General features: G+C 45.9%; 1 protein-coding gene and 1 pseudogene across 1 annotated transcript in view; one reads left to right on the forward strand and one right to left on the reverse strand.

Moving 5' to 3' along the window:
* Window positions 1–17,789, forward strand: part of SLC17A9 (solute carrier family 17 member 9) — a 30,065-nt gene that overhangs the window by 1,278 nt on the left and 10,998 nt on the right. The window contains exons 2-3 of the mRNA XM_066624728.1: window positions 13,411–13,608; window positions 17,372–17,511. Coding sequence (XP_066480825.1) covers window positions 13,411–13,608; window positions 17,372–17,511 — 338 coding nt within the window. The remainder of the gene's footprint in view (window positions 1–13,410; window positions 13,609–17,371; window positions 17,512–17,789) is intronic.
* LOC136650122 (5S ribosomal RNA) lies at window positions 16,616–16,735 on the reverse strand (annotated as a pseudogene).

Here is a 17,789-nt window from a genome sequence, read left to right on the forward strand (position 1 = left end):
TTTTAGCTAACCTACCTAAGCAGCAGTTAGCTGCTGCTGCTGCTGCTGATTATTATTATTATTAACAGTATTTATATACCGCTTTTCAACTAAAAGTTCACAAAGCGGTTTACAGAGAAAAATCAAATAACTAAATGGCTCCCTGTCCCAAAAGGGCTCACAATCTAAAAAGATGCCAAGGAATACCAGCAGACAGCCACTAGAACAGACAGTGCTGGGGTGAGGTGGGCCAGTTACTCTCCCCCTGCTAAAAAAGGAGCACCCACTTGAAAAAGTGCCTCTTACCCAATTAGCAGGGGTAGGTTCCTAGACTGTATCTAGCCCATGCTCTGGTATGTTTAAGTCATTCTAGCCTATGGCAAACCAACTGAAGAGGTAATATTAAGCCTGCCTCCAAGGCCCATCCCACACTTAACAGAGGTCTGTTGGCACTGCCTAAAAGTTCTGTGAGCTGGAGATTAACAGACCCCTGCAGACTTCAGAAACTGTTTGTAATTTCCAATATCTATTGCATTCAAGTCTGTTAAACTGAGATTGTTGAGATTGGGGCTGTTGTTGTTATGCACTAGCTGTAATTTTTGAACATCCTTTAAAGGCGTAGAAAATTATTATTAATTAATTAACAGTATTTATATACCGCTTTTCAACTAAAAGTTCACAAAGCAGTTTACAGAGAAAAATCAAATAACTAAATGGCTCCCTGTCCCAAAGGGCTCACAATCTAAAAAGATGCCAAGGAATACCAGCAGACAGCCACTAGAACAGACAGTGCTGGGGTGCGGTGGGCCAGTTACTCTCCCCCTGCTAAAAAAGGAGCACCCACTTGAAAAAGTGCCTCTTACCTCTTAGCAGGGGTAGGTCCATGAAGGTTAGTTTGTCCCTGTAAAAAGCAATTTGTTCACATCCATTTTTGGATTCTCATACCTGACTTTAAACTGTCACCTTTTGAAAAAGTTTCAACCTAGTCCTATACAGGCCTTACACTGCCAGAACTAGCGTTGAGAGCTCCAGCTGTCGTCTGGAGCAGCCAGGCTATTGCCAGTAACCCAGCTGGGGGTGGGGCAGGCTGCAGGGAGGCAGGTAGGAGACAGGACAGAATGGGGGGGGGCAGAATGAGGGCTGGAAGGAGGCAGTATCGGTAGCAGTGGCATCACCACAATCCTTTCCTCCCTCCAGACCTTGATCCACCTCCCCAGGTCCTCTTGGACTTGTGGCATCATTCTAGTGCCTGAGGCTTACCTGGAGGGGACTTCCAGGACTGCCCCCCCCAGCTGCAGCATGTGCTCCAGTGGCATAGCTGCATTGCTGGGAGTGGGTAAGGATAGAATTAGAGAACATAAGAACATAAGAACAGCCCCACTGGATCAGGCCAAAGGCCCATCTAGTCCAGCTTCCTGTATCTCACAGCGGCCCACCAAATGCCCCAGGGAGCACACCAGATAACAAGAGACCTCATCCTGGTGCCCTCCCTTGCATTTGGCATTCTGAGAAAGCCCATTTCTAAAATCAGGAGGTTGTGCATACACATCATGGCTTGTACCCCATAATGGATTTTTCCTCCAGAAACTTGTCCAATCCCCTTTTAAAGGCGTCTAGGCTAGACGCCAGCACCACATCCTGTGGCAAGGAGTTCCACAGACCGACCACACGCTGAGAGCCTTTGTGATGCAAGAATAAACAGCAAAAATGTTGTGATTTTCATTTACCACCTGGGTGCCATATTCAATAGAGTAATCCAGGACTGTGTGCATCTGTGTGTACCAAAAGTGGTAACCCCGCACAATTAGCATACGTCCACATTTAGTTGTATTGATTCATTACATGTTTATCTTGCCCTTCCTTCAAAGAGTAGAGCAGTGTACATGGTCTCTAACCCCTTTGTACTCTCCCAATAACCCAGTGAGAGAGGCCAAGCTGAGAGTTGTCCATGGTAATGAGAGAAAAAAGCATATTTTGTTTTGAGATGATACACAGGTGATTGTGGCAGGCTTTTCTGTAAGGAAAGATGGAGAGCCAAATGGGTGCAGTGCCTAAAAATTAGTGCCTAGCAGCACCCACTTCTCACTTCTTCATTCTTTCTACTGGGTAAACTGGGATTGGAATGCAAGTGGGGTGGGGGAGTAGTTCCCATTGCCACCATCCAAAACTAGAGAGCTCAGACAGAAGAAATGCCCCCTCACAACTTAACACAGGGTCCTAAAAGGAGAGGACTAGGGGTTCTCCCCCCCTAAAACCAGTAGTGGAATGTGGGTGGACTAGTAGACATGACAACTCACTGCCTCCCAACAAACTGAGATCAGACAGTTAAAGAAGTTTATTTAAAAGGCTGAAAAATCCAAAACATGGAGAGAAAAGTACAAGGGATAAAAACAAAGCACTGATTCAGTGGTGTAGCTAGAGGTGAAAAGCACTAAGTTTTGCAGGTGCCTGAACATGTTGTGCAAGTGGCCCCTCCCCTGTGGAGCCATTCTGGGTGGTGGGAGCAAAACAGAGGCATTCACCTCCATCCTAGTGATGGCACTGATGGCAATTATCACTGGGTAGCTCAATAGATCCTTTTCAGGATGCGGAGTGATCACAGAAGCCTCTGGAGTGATGGAAAGGTCAAAACCAAGTGAAAACTATGCAAAAAAAACCGAACAACCAGGGAATAACCAGGGATTTTCATCACCAGAGCAAACTACAGTACATGCTTGACTGTGATGGCCTTAGCTTTCTGTGCTTTCACAGGGGGAGGGCCATTTGGGCTGGGATCAAGGTGGGGGGCTTTAGCTTATTACCCTCACTGGAGTCCTAATATAGATTGCCTTCCTCCCCATGGCTGCCAGTCAGTCAAGAATAGCAAATCTGAACCAAGCATATTTTTAATGGAAAGCATAGTTTGGTACTTGAGTTGATCCAGCACCATATTCTACTGCCACACCAGCAGCATGCGTGCATGTGCCCCCCAGTGCTGCTGCCACCACACCGTCTCCACTGCTTCTTGTAAACTGGTCAGTGGGGAAGAATCCTCTTCACCCAGCTTGTTTACAAGAAGCAGCAGGGGAAGAAAGGAAGAGGCAACAGGGGCCCAGAGAAAATGGTCTGGCTTGAATTTTCTCCACCCACCCCCCCTAAGTTTTGCAAGGAAATGAGGCAAGTGGAGGCAAATGTACATAATCGATTTCAGTCCTATAGTTGGGTTTGTGGTTTTGGTGGCGTAGCTGGAGGGGGCGGAGCACTCAGGCTGGCAGCGAGGCGGGCAAGCGGCCCCTCCCTTCTGAGCCATTCCCAGCGGGGGGAGCAAAACGAAGCCGTATGGCTCCCCCTCCAGCTATGCCACCTCCAGCTATGCCACTGTGTGGTTTGCACATTCTTTGCATAGAATAATTCAGAAGCCAGTGGAAATAAGTTCAGAATTCTCTTAAGTGCTTAGGGGAGGGGGTGTAGCTCAGTTGTGGAACGCATGGCTCATAGAGAAGGTTTCTGGTCCACAGCATTTCCAGTTAAGAATCTCAGGCAGCAAGTGCTTGGAAAAGACCTTGGAGTGCAGACCTCACAGCACTGGGTAAAATGAACCAGTGGTCTGACTCCGTCTAATACGGCAACCTCCTGATGTTGTGAGCTGTTTCATCTGCGATGTGAAGGTCAAAGCTACTCACTAGTCATCAACACCCACTCCAGAAAGCATCAGAAAGGAATTAAGCTGCACCAGTAAAAATGATACAGCTGGCATCTAAAAAAGAAGCTTTACGAAAGGGCCAGTCAGGCAGTCCTTGTGATCAGAGCAGCAGCAAGAGTTCTATGTGGTTTGACAACTGCCGTGACAAAGGTCCACCAGCAAATTCTGTGCGGCGTTTGGGGTAAGAGGGCAAAACCCCAGGACTGTCAACATATTAAAAAAGCAACAAAACAGGATTTTGTCTTTTCTCGTCCAAAGAAATCTGAATCAAATACTGATTGGTATTAACTCTGGTGGCTCCTGGAAAATTCCACTTCTTCCCAAGCATGGATGTGTAAAGCCTTTAGTACTGTAGTGAGGTGGCTTGTCAGACTGTCTCCTGGCTCGGTCAAGCACACTTCAGGGTGGGGACAGGAATCTGTATGTGCCTCTCGCCAAGCGGACAGAACTCCTACAGAGGCCTGCTTTATGCTTTGAGTACTGAAACAGGCATGTCTGCACTGCAAATTTATACCAGTTCAAACCTGGTACTGTAGACCTCTGACAAGGGGTTCTCATGACCCCTTCAAGACTACAAATCCCAGTGCTACTGTGTCATTAAACAAAATGAGGCCACTAGATCAGAGTTGGAAGTGATCCCCCCATTCATGGTTGCAGCTGGAGGAGGGCCATCTGCATGCACAAATTTTGGCCTTGGATTCTGGTTCTTTGCTTGCCACGGTGTCCCTCTGTAGGTTGAGCCAAAGATGCACAGCGGATGACATGTCTCAGTTGTTGCTTGTAACTCTTAAATGGCCAAGGCTTGCTTAATAATTCCTCCAAACAGGATTTTTGTAGCATGTGCTTAGTTCACTGGGGTAGCTAGAAGGGGAGGCAAAGCACTAAGTTTTGCAGGAAGCCTCACTGTGATGGACAAGCAGTCCCTCTCCCTCCCTGTCAGAGCCATTCCAGGAGGGGGAGCAAACCCTGCCCAAAATGGCTCTGAAGGGGCAGGGCTGCTTGCACGGTACATTCAGGCACTAAGGTCTGCACTCCCTCTAACTATGCCACTGTCTTAATTTGTGCTTGTGGAAGCGTGTATAAGCGACAACAAATAAGGAAGAATACACCCAAGTGTTTCTTGTAACCTGAAATCCTGAAACAATTAATAGAATGAAGCAACATTTATTCATGGAATAATGTTCTCTTAATGAAGACGTAGGTACATAAGAACATAAGAACCTAAGAACAGCCCCACTGGATCAGGCCATAGGCCCATCTAGTCCACCTTCCTGTATCTCACAGCGGCCCACCAAATGCCCCAGGGAGCACACCAGATAACAAGAGACCTCATCCTGGTGCCCTCCCCTGCATCTGGCATTCTGACATAACCCATTTCTAAAATCAGGAGGTTGCGCATACACATCATGGCTTGTACCCCGTAATGGATTTTTCCTCCAGAAACTTGTCCAATCCCCTTTTAAAGGTGTCCAGGCCAGATGCCATCACCACATCCTGTGGCAAGGAGTTCCACAGACCAACCACACGCTGAGTAAAGAAATATTTTCTTTTGTCTGTCCTAACTCTCCCAACACTCAATTTGAGTGGATGTCCCCTGGTTCTGGTGTTATGTGAGAGTGTAAAGAGCATCTCCCTATCCACTCTGTCCATCCCCTGCATAATTTTGTATGTCTCAATCATGTCCCCCTCAGGTGCCTCTTTTCTAGGCTGAAGAGGCCCAAACGCCGTAGCCTTTCCTCATAAGGAAGGTGCCCCAGCCCCGTAATAATCTTAGTTGCTCTCTTTTGCACCTTTCCATTTCCACTATGTCTTTTTTGAGATGCGGCGACGAGAACTGGACACAATACTCCAGGTGCGGCCTTACCATAGATTTGTACAATGGCATTATAATATTAGCCGTTTTGTTCTCAATACCTTTCCTAATGATCCCAAGCATAGAATTGGCCTTCTTCACTGCTGCCGCACATTGGGTCGACACTTTCATCGACCTGTCCACCACCACCCCAAGATCTCTCTCCTGATCTGTCACAGACAGCTCAGAACCCATCAGCCTATATCTAAAGTTTTGATTTTTTGCCCCAATGTGCATGACTTTACACTTACTGACATTGAAGCGCACCTGCCATTTTGTTGCCCATTCTGCCAGTCTGGAGAAATCCTTCTGGAACTCCTCACAATCACTTCTGGTCTTCACCACTCGGAAAAGTTTGGTGTCGTCTGCAAACTTTGCAACCTCACTGCTCAACCCTGTCTCCAGGTCATTTATGAAGAGGTTGAAAAGCACCAGTCCCAGGACAGATCCTTGGGGCACACTGCTTTTCACTTCTCTCCATTGTGAAAATTGCCCATTGACACCCACTCTCTGCTTCCTGGCCTTCAAACAGTTCTCATAAGAACATAAGAACAGCCCCACTGGATCAGGCCATAGGCCCATCTAGTCCAGCTTCCTGTATCTCACAGCGGCCCACCAAATGCCCCAGGGAGCACACCAGATAACAAGAGACCTCATCCTGGTGCCCTCCTCTGCATCTGGCATTCTGACATAACCCATTTCTAAAATCAGGAGGTTGCGCATACACATCATGGCTTGTACCCCATAATGGATTTTTCCTCCAGAAACTTGTCCAATCCCCTTTTAAAGGCGTCTAGGCTAGGCGTCCATGAGAGGACCTGTCCTCTAATTCCCTGACAGTGGAGTTTTTTCAGTAGCCTTTGGTGAGGGACCGTGTCGAACGCCTTCTGAAAGTCCAGATATATAATGTCCATGGGTTCTCCCACATCCACATGCCTGTTGACCTTTTCAAAGAATTCTATAAGGTTTGTGAGGCAAGACTTACCCTTACAGAAGCCATGCTGATTCTCCCTCAGCAAGGCCTGTTCATCTATGTGTTTTGAGATCCTATCTTTGATGAGGCATTCCACCATCTTACCCGGTATACATCTACGGTATACTCATAGATGTTAGGCTGACCGGCCTATAGTTTCCCGGGACCCCCCTCTTTCCCTTTTTAAAGATGGGCGTGACATTTGCTATCCTCCAATCTTCTGGCACCGTGGCCGTTTTGAGGGACAAGTTGCATATCTTAGTCAAGAGATCTGCAACTTCATTCTTCAATTCCTTAATAACTCTTGGGTGGATGCCATCAGGGCCCGGTGACTTATTGATCTTTAATTTATCAATGAGGTCTGAAACATCTTCTCTTTTAACCCCTATCTGACTTAATTCCTTAGTCAGGAGGGGCCGTTCGGACAGCTGTATCTGCCCGAGGTCTTCTGCCGTGAAGACAGATGCAAAGAACTCATTTAATTTCTCTGCCATCTCTAAGTCTCCTTTTATCTCCCCTTTCCCTCCCTCACCATCCAGAGGGCCAACCGCTTCTCTGGCGGGTTTCCTGCTTCTAACATATTTGAAGAAGCTTTTATTATTCCCCTTAATGTTGCTGGTCATGTGTTCCTCATAGTCTCGCTTGGCCTCCCATATCACCTTCTTACATTTCTTTTGCCACAGTTTATGTTCCTTTTTATTCTCCTCATTAGGGCAAGACTTCCATTTACGGAAGGAAGCTTCCTTGCCCTTCACAGCCTCTCTAACTTGGCTCGTTAGCCATGTGGGCACCCTCCTGGATTTAGTGGAACCAGTAGACAACTGCAGGGAAGGCCTTGCTGCAGATATTGCATAGCAGTTCATTCCGCATTTTTTTTCCTTCTTTTCTTCTTCAAGTAGGCACAAGGTGACAAGTTGATATTTGAAGTTCAAACAAAGTTCTGTCTTAAGTGTACAGAATAAGTTTCGTTGTGTTCTCCCGGTGTTCAGGGGGAAAAATGCATAACAGAATGTTTTGCAGCTGTCCTGGGTGTCTTGAAAATGAGTGCAGAGGCTGAGCTGGCATCCCACCTGCGAACGGTTAAATGAGTCTCGAGCATTCTTACTGCAGTTCATTCTGGTATTTTAGGGCTTAAGGACCTGATCTATACATGTAGCACCCTGAAGCAGTAGAGTGGATAATGGATAGATGAAGGATGCCATTTTCAGTGGTTCCTTGTGGGAAGGAAAGAACTCCCTGCAAGTAAAAAACCTAGCACATCCAGAGAAGTTGCTCCTTATGCTAGTCTTCTGCTTGCAGGGATTTCTTTTTACACAGGAAACTGGTTAAAAATGTGGCCTGTTGTCTGCCTTTATGTATCAGGGTATTTATATCCCACTTTTCTAGGTGACTTACAACATTTTGAAGAGAACAATGCAGTAATAAAGCTCTCAGGCTGGCGCTGGTCTCTGTAGGAGCTTTTCATGCAGACCTGAAGCCAGAGATTTTCAACCAATGTGCCACTGCACACTGGTGTGCCATGAAAGGTCCACCGGTGTGCCCCAGGAGATTTGAAAATCACTGAAAAACTCTTCCAGGTTCTATGGCTCTGTTTCTAGGGGAACTGACTGTAGTAATGAATTGTCTGCCCCTCTTCGAGACAGAAAATTTGCTACTACAGACAGTGGTCTAGAAACAGAGCTGTAGAACCTGGAAGAGTCTTCTAGAAGTGACATCACAAGAGATGAAGACCATCGAGAAGACCATAGAGGTCAATGTGCGGTGATAAGAAAAACGAAAATTGCTGTAAAACAGTCCCTGGGAAGGTGGGGGAGAGGCTGCATTAATAAACTTTAGTTTATCAGCTGCTCCTTATATATATCACTATGCACCCCTGCTTCTCCAAGCAGCCAGAAGCTGCCAGCTTTGTTTCCCTTTGGATAAAAGAGCCTGGATATTGCCCTTGTAATATTTACTATGTGTATAGGTATACAAGCTGATGCAAACACTCAAGCGAGGCCACAGATCCACCTACTAATCAGATCCTCAGAAAGGGACCCAAGGTGCTTCATCATTTGTCAGCCCTCAAGATCTCATCCTTCTGCCTCCGGATTCAAAACTGCCAAGGGCTGTTTGCAGTACACAGCCTACCCAAGCATTCCTGTTAGATCCCACCTCTTGCAGGTTAATTGCCCATCCAGGAAACATTCAGTTGTTAAAACAGGGCTTCTGAGAAGAATTATATCAGGGGGGTACAAAGTTTCTTTTGGGGCCCTTCCCAAAGGGGGAGGAGGTGAAACAGAGGGGGGAAGGTGATGATGGGAGCAAGAGGAGGTGAAACAGAGGGGGAGGGGTGGTGATGGGTGGCAACAGCTGGAAAAGTCTTTGGGTTCCTGGTCCACTAGCCTTCCCGAGGCAGAGCCCAGCTCTACCAGCTATGCAGTGTCAGCAGCAAGATACAGTAATACAGAAAACCAAACACACTCCTAAGTCTATCAAAATCTTTTACGTAAATATAGAAAATTGATGCAGAAAATTATCCTCATCATATTTAGGCTCCCACTAGAATGGAAAGTGTGCAGTGTGCACCAAAACATACTTCTGCAGGAACTGTAGCCCTGCAGCTGTGTCCCTGAGCTCCTATACATTCCTTCTTGGTAAGCGGATCCACAAGCCAAAGAGCTACTAGAGCAGGCCAGTTTCCTCCCAGATTTGACTCTGTGTTAAGGAGTGTCAGGTATGCATTCCTCGGCCCAGCATATATGGCTTTTGCTAACTGCAGCCACTGTGCACCCAGCATCCCATGCGAGCAGTGAGTCTGGGTGAGGTCAGAAAATTTAAGATCCCAGGAAATTTCTGGGCCCCCTCCTTTGGCTCCTGGGCCCCCTTTTTGACCCTGGGCCTGGGCACAAATTACCCCTTTCACCCCCTCTCATGGGCCCTTCACTAAAGGATATTAAGATTCTTTGGTCAAATTTCTGACTCTCACCTGAAGTTACTGTAGGTAAAACTAGGATAGACTTATTTACAGTCATGGGCTGGCCCATTGCTTTGATGTCCTTTCACACCAAAATGCATAATGTATACAGATGGCACTATATATAAAAAGAAAAATGTTTCCTTGTTCCAATGATTCCTTTTAGAGTGAAATTGAGGAGACCAGTCGCTTCTTGCAATTTGGTTCAGTTAATTCTACATCGTGTCCTTTGAGTTCTGTGCTAAGAGGTTATAGCTGCAACCAGGGCCTCTGAGAGGAATTTTATCAGGGGTACAAAATTGCTTTTGGACCCCTTTGTGAAGTGTGTGTGTGTGTGTGTGGGGGGGTGAAACAGCAGAACAGGGGCAGGGAGGGGCGAAGCAGGGTGAGGGGAGGGTAGAGACAGCTGGAAAAGTCTTTGGAGCCCAGATCTACCCACCCATGTGGCATCAGTAGTGTCCCCAGCATCTCCAGTCATGGTAGTGTCCCCAGCAGATAGGAAAATGTCAGATCCCAGGAAATTTCTGGGCCCCCTCCTTTGGCCTCTGGGCCCCCCTTTTTACCCTGGTCCCGGGTACAAATTACCCCCTTCTCTCCCCCCCCCCCCAGCCCTGGCTGGAACTTTGGAAAAAGGGAGGAGATGGGCTCTCCCCCATTGCACTTCTATATTTATATTGATGTAAGTGTGTAAAGACCATTTCTCACATTCACCTCAACATGTGAAGGTCAAGGGATGGAATTCAAGGGATGGCATCCCTCTGGGTTAGGTGCAATCCTCATTTGAAATGCATGGGATTTGCTCATGCATTACTTTACCAGAGTAAAGATTTTTGGTAGGTTGGGTCCCCTGGTCCTGAAATCTATTACTTTCTTTCTCTATGGAGGCTATTAAAAATAATTTAAAAAAATGTGTGCAGGTTTCTCTCATCTAGATAGATATTCTATTCAAAAAATATTTGGGTCAAGTGTTGGGAGATTTGCTGAGGCAGATTAGATCAATTTTGTTTGGTTTAAAAATGTCAGAGGGACAGTCTCTTGCCAAGAACCACCTTCATGGGAGGCATGAGAGAGCTTTCTTTCTCCATCTCATTTGAGGGGTTTGGAATTGTGCCAAGTTAGTGTCAGCCACACTGGTTTTTCCACTGCTGGGACAAAACACACCCGCTTTGTTCAGAACGACAAGTGAGTGACAAATCTTTTGAAGGCCTCTGACAGCATCAAGAGCTGGTACGGAAAGGGAGACCAGTTGGACTTGCTGAAGCCCTGAAGGAAACCTGTCCAGCCTGTGTCACCTGCATTATGTGATCTGAATTTGATTGGGTGTAACAAGCATGAAGGATGTAGGGGATGTGACAGTCACACAGTGTAAGAGCTTGTGTACAGCAGAGGCTGAGAGACTGAGTGGCATACCAGGGAGTCTCAGGTTCAAATCTGTCTCTACCATGAACTGTTGGCAAACCACTCTCACTCAGCCTCAACCCTTCACTTGCAAAAGGAAGAAGGTAATAATACTGACTTCTTGGACTGATGTCATCTTACATGCTATCAGTGTCAGACTAGGGCTGGGGGGACCTGGGGGCACCTGGGATCTAGTCCTACTAAGTTATGAAGCCCATTGAGTGAGCTTGTGCTATTCCCAGATTAATCTGCCTTGCAAGGTTGTTGTGAGGGTAAAGGGGGGGAGAGTCTTGGTTATTTTTCACTTCTGTCCATGAAGACTACATTACTTTGGTATATAAAATAATTTAAGAAATACAGTATATAGATAATTACTGTGCATTTTATTAGTAGTAGTAGTAGTTTTCGTACTATAGGTTGGTTATCCCTTATCCAGAATTCCAAAATATGGAGTATTCCAATATATGGGACTTTTTGAGTACCAACATGATTTTTCTTTTACTTTTTGCCTAAAGAAATAAAATCACAAACTGTGATTCATGCACAAACCTTGTTTCATGAACAAAATCATTAAAAATATTGTACAACAGTGGTTTTCACACTTTTAGCACTGGGACCCACTTTTTAGAATGAGAATCTCTCAGGACCCACTGGAAGTGATGTCATGACTAGAAGTGACATCATCAAGCAGGAACATTTTTAACAATCCTAGGCTGCAATCCTACCCTCACTTATCCAGGAGTAAGTCCCATTTACTATCATTGTTAAAAGAATATTATTATTATTATTATTATTATTATTATTATTATTATTATTATTATTATTATTATTATTAATAAACAGTATTTATATACCGCTTTTCAACTAATATACATAGTAGCTTGTTAAAAGTACAGGTAACATTTCCCCAAATGCAATCACATACCATGGGAGCATCAAGTCTAATATATTAAAAATAAAATATTGAAATGAATGGGGACCCACCTGAAATCAGCTCACGACACACCAGTTTGAGAAACACTGTTGTATAAAATTACCTTCAGGCTCTGTGTATAAGGGGCATATAAAACATACATGAATTTTGTGTTTAGACTTTGGCCCCCTTCCCCAAGATCTCTCATTATGTATATGCAAGTATCAGAAATATGGAAAAATCCATTATATAAAATGCTTCTGTTCTCAAGCACTTTGGATAAGGGATGCCCAACCTGTAGTGGTATTAACTTGTTGCATAGGACTGCCAACCAACCAGTGTTTTACCTGTTAAATCAGTGAAATCATGTTCTGCAAAGTTAACCAGCACTGGTGTTCAAAGAGCCAGTGAAAGGTAGATTGAGTCAGGCTCTGCCTCAGGTATCTCTGGAGTCATGGCAATTACCTTGCTACATACTATCTTGGCTGCTTCCCAACCCAACATGTTCTGTCATGTCTCTGTCTCTGACCTTCAGGACTCACCCAGGAGGCCAGTATAAGAAATTTCTGGTCAGAAGTCACTTTCTTCAGGAATTCTACTCACTAAGGAAGCAAGGCCCTGCTGCATAGTCCTTCACCCCATGCAATGACTGCAGTGGCGTAGCTAGAGGAGGTGCAAAGCACTAAGTTTTGCAGGAAGCTTCACTGCAATGTGCAAGCAACCCCTCCCCTTCTGAGAGCCATTCTGAGTCATGCCTGTAATGGCTCTGAGGGGGAGGGGCTTCTTGCATGCTATGGTGAAGTTCCCTGCAAAACTTAGTGCTTCGCACCCCCTCTAGCTATGCCACTGCATGAATGTCTTCAAAAAATGTTTTTTTTTAAATTTTAAATTTTCAACAGGACACAAAGATAAAACTATAAATTAGCAAATAAATCATTTCCCATTTTGAGACAGAAATATTCAGCATAACTATTGGAAATAAAAGTCAGCAGGTCACTTAAACATCAAAGTGCAAGCACACACATTTAGCGCAATGTGTCTCTCTATAGCTATCGCTTTGGCTTCTGAAATTTCATCAGGCATTGCCTGCAGTCCTTTCAAACCACTTAGCCAGTCTTAAGGCCTAGAAATGTGTGTTTTTTGCTTTTTCCCTTAAAAAAGAAAAGAAAAAAGAGCTTAGATTATTTAGAGCCCAGTCCTATCCAATTTTCCAATGCTGGTGCTGGTCGTGCCCTGTGTGGGGTGTGCCCTGCATCCTGTGGGAGAGGGGCAGTCACTGGGGCCTTCTTATGGTATGGGAATATATGTTCCCTTTCCATGGGGCTGCATTGTAGCTACACCGGAGCTGGAAAGTCGGATAGGATTTGGCCCTTAGCTTCTCAATGATGTGTAGCTAAAGCATAATTCTCTGCTTGCGCCAAGCCCTGTCTGCATGGAACAGGAGGTTGGACTAGGTGACTCTAACAATCTATGACTCCTTCCAACTCTTGCAGTCTATGATTCTATATGCCAGATTTCCCCCCAAATGGCACAACCTACTTTCCAGACTGGCTCAGGATCCTTATCCCCTCCATGAATTTGGAAGATATGCCTGTTCTCTGTTGAAATTATGTTTTTTGTTTTTTTTAAATGCCTCTTTTTCTTCTGATATTTGCAGGCCTGAATCTCGAACATGGACCATCATGCTGCTCCTTGGCACCTGCCTGCTGTACTGCGTGAGGGTCACGATGCCCATCTGTGTGATGGCCATGAGTGCCCACTTTGACTGGGACAAGAAACATTCTGGCATTGTCCTGAGCAGCTTCTTCTGGGGCTACTGCTTGACCCAGATGATTGGCGGCCACCTGAGTGATCGGTATGGAACATACGGAATTTTCTTGCATAATGACCATTCTATGCTGACGTGAATACAGTGGTGTATCTAGGTGTGGAAAGTTGGGATATCTGCCCTGGGTGCCACTTAAGGGGGCACTGGGGATGGACAAACCCATCTTCTATAAATGGTGGTTTCTGAACCAGTTTCAGGGGACCTCTAAAAAGAGACAAATACTTGCAGAAAAAATTCAAAGTGTTTCCATATACCTGAAACAGGCATTACAAATGCACAACGCTAATAGGAAAGGGAATCATTTTCTGCAGTACTGTCCAGAGTGCTGATGCAGAGATCCTCATCGAAATTGTAGCAATGACTTTGGGAAGCAGCTTGACTTCAGAGCCAAGCTGCTTGTAGGGGCCAAAAGCAGAGCAGTGAGAAGTCAGAAAGACAGAATGAAGAGTCAGAAGTCAGGTTGAGGGTTGAATGCAGGAAACAAAGCTGCCTTTTACTGAGTCCGCCTCAGCAATGACTGATGTAGCAGAATAAGGAGTCAGAGAGCAGACGAGAGACAGGTTAAGGATTTAATGCAGGGAGGGATGCCGCCTTTCCGAGCTTCCCAGCCAGCTTTTATTGAATCTTAAAACATGTTACAAGTTACTCTCAGTTACTTTGATAACGATGCTATGACAATGCATTCCAAGGCTTGAACAATGGGTGCTTCATTAGAATGCTATATCAGCTATTCTCACACTTCAACTTTAGGAACAAACTCTCCTCCAGTGTGCCGTGCGGGGGGGGGGGGCAGGCTTGCCTGTTGCCATGTTACCAAAGCCAAAGAGTGCTTCTGCATAAACCCTACAGAAATCATAGTCAGAAGCTGACCTCACCGAAGACAATCTTTAAAACAAAAACAAAACCATATTTTTACCGAGCACACAAATTCACTTGGTGGGACAGGGCTGGCTTCCCACCCCATGATCTTCCCTTCTCAGTTTGGACAGGGGTGCAATTTCAGTGCTTGTCATGGGTTTCATTTTCCCTAGATATGCCACTGAGTGAATATTCACAATTTTTGACTTTTCTATTTCACCTCTTGGATTTTGAATGCAACATTTTGACCTGTTCACATTTTTAGTTGGAAAAGTGCATCTCAAAACTCAATATCTTTGATCATTTTGGCTGGTTATTAAATACAAAATCTCATATTGTTGGCTAACAAATACCATTGCATGCCATATTTCCAGTGCTGTCAGATACTACACACCACTGCATGTCAACTATAAAAGTACCGTATTTATCGGCGTATAACACGCACAGGCGTATAACACGCATCTTCATTTTAAGAGGGAAATTTCAGGAAAAAAATAAGGGTAGCTCAGAACTTTTTTTTATTAATATTATTACCACATATAAGGTAAATAATGTAAAAGGACAGTAAAAGCAACTGTTTTAACAAAAGAAACTTGGATATTTTGTTTTTACAAAAGTTTACTCAGAAATCACTATCTGGGAAACCAAGAAACTCTTCATCTTCACTGCTATCTTCAAAATCACAATGAACACTGCTGCTTTCACTGCTACTATCTTCATAAATCAGCTCATCTTCTTCACCATCCAAAGCATTACTTATGCCACCTCACCTCAATCCCTCCCCCTCCCCTCCCCAAAGAAAGGGTCTCCACTTACCATATTCATCAGCTGCCAGCGGCTGTGATAATATGCGGCGGGCGCAGCACTGACATCACGTCACGACGCTGTGCCGCCGCTAGGCACTATTGGGAACGGGATCCCTTAAAGAGACATCGCCGTATAACACGCATACATCATTTGCCCCCTATTTTCAGGGGGAAAAAGTGCGTGTTATACGCCGATAAATACGGTATGTCAGTTATGGAACATTGCAAACTGTTGTATATTTGCCATCAAATTAGATGCCATCACTCAAATATTTTGATTAAAGTTCGCAGGACAAGAGGCACTCCATGACAAAATGTTGTCTTACCAACCATAAATTGTTCACAACTACTGCTGTTAATAGTTCAAACAGTCAACTTCTCCCCCCCCCCCCCCAAACATCACGTTTTGTTGTTAAATTGCCACCTAAATATTCCTTGGCTCCTGCAGATCACTGAGTATGCTCATTCTGGTTTAGGGGTTTTTACTGTACATCTTCCTTGGAGTAAGTTACACTGGATTCTGTAGAGCTTCCTTCAGAGTAAACATGAGTAGCACAGCTGGGGGGATGCCACAGTAAGTACTGCAGGTGCCACCATGCATCGTGAAAGTGACCTCTCCCACTCGCCATCAGAGCCATTCCAGGCAGCGAATGGCAATGTGTAGGCTGTGCATTGCCATCTATGCCCTAAGAGCCTAAGAATGGCTCTAACAGCGAGTGGGAGGGACTGCTTACGTGGTGCTTTCAGCACCTGCAGTACTTACTGTGCCACCCCCCAGGCTACACTACTGAGTGGCAGCCTGTAGACTTTCTCTGTTTCACTCCAGCTTTCACCAGAATAAACATTCCTTGGATCAGGGCCAGCCATAGGAGCTGCGGGGCCCATGCAAAACGTTTTTGCAGGGCCCTCACCACCACAAGGGTCCCCTACGCATCCGGATGAGCGGTGGCGGTAAGGCACCAGGCTGCAGTGTGAACTCCAGGTGCTGGGGTGATTTCACGGCAATCGAACCGAAGGGTGGATGGGAGGGAGGGCCGTCCAGTGGCAATGCTCCACTTGCTGCACTTTCCTCACAATGCTTTGGCATGGAGTCTTCCGTGCCAGATCAGGAGCTACAGGGCAAGATGCTGGCCGAGGCTGCAGGTGCTCCATTTGTCACCCCCAGTGCAGGGCCCCTCCAGGCAGGGGCTCCATTTGACCAAATTGGTCCAATTGCCTTAAGGCTGGTCCTGCCTTGGATAAGAACTACCAGGCTGCCATGGGCTTGGCTGACACCTTCTTGCCCTCCTCCCTTGCTCCAGTTACTGGCCCCTCTGCCTTTTCGGCAGAAAAATGGTTGGCAACCTTCAGTCTCGAAAGACTATGGTATAAGCCTACAGCACCCGGTATTCCCAGGCGGTCTCCCATCCAAGTACTAACCGGGCCTGACCCTGCTTAGCTTCCGAGATCAGATGAGATCAGGCACATGCAGGGTAACAGTTGCTGAATGGGAGGCCATTCTGATAACTTATACCACTGCCGGGTACATGAGGCAACTATAGAAGCGATGGGGGTCACTTTGAGCGATGTGCCACTGGAGCCCCTTAGCTCACCAGGGCTCATTAGCAGGCTGCTCCTGTGTGACCTCTGAGTGATGAATGTGTGCCTGGGAACTGGGTCCCAGCACTTCTGCCAGTCCCTTTCTTTAGACATAAGAACATAAGAAGAGCCCCGCTGGATCAGGCCACAGGCCCATCTAGTCCAGCTTCCTGTATCTCGCAGTGGCCCACCAAATGCCCCAGGGAGCACACAAGACAACAGAGAGCACACGAGGCAACAGATGTTTCTTTGTGCCAAAAAGTTGTCATCACATCATGGATGGCGGGAAGGAGATGGAGATGGTATCAAGTCTCAAGTGCCTGCTTACCACACTCAAGTTGTACAAATGATGGAGATTTTACGAGATCAATTCCACGTCTGCTGGCACAGCACATATAGCAAACTGCACCCAATGCATGTATGTTCCTGCAGAGGAATACGATACTGGCACACGCAAGCCTGATGGCACATCCAATGCTGTATCTTTAGACACTGTTTCCTGCCCTGTTCTTTGCAAGCCCATGCTCTGATTTGCTTCTGTCTTCCAGGATAGGTGGAGAGAAAGTTCTGCTTCTCTCTGCATCAGCTTGGGGGTTGATCACAGCCATCACACCCCTGTTCATCTATTTTGGCTCTGCTCACCTGCTGCTTATGACCATCTCCCGCTTCCTCATGGGGCTGTCTCAAGGTAGGGCATTCTGCTTCTGTGAGTTTAATCCACCCAGGAATGGGGACTAGGGACCAGTCCATTTATGACTGTGAAAGATGCTGCTAATAACTGAAAGACTAAGGAGAGCCCTTCCAAAGGTGCACAGGCCTGGTGGCTGCCACAGAGCCACTGAAAAGCAAAAGAGACCAAACTCATTTCAACCCCAGTTTCATATCCTGTTTCGTTCTCAAACTCTGGTTTGAACAAGCGGGGATATGTTTGTGTTCAGACATCACAGTGAATCATGGCTTGTTCAA

This window comes from Tiliqua scincoides, chromosome 4, assembly GCF_035046505.1.
Source record: "Tiliqua scincoides isolate rTilSci1 chromosome 4, rTilSci1.hap2, whole genome shotgun sequence".
In the NCBI taxonomy this organism is placed as follows: domain Eukaryota; kingdom Metazoa; phylum Chordata; class Lepidosauria; order Squamata; family Scincidae; genus Tiliqua; species Tiliqua scincoides.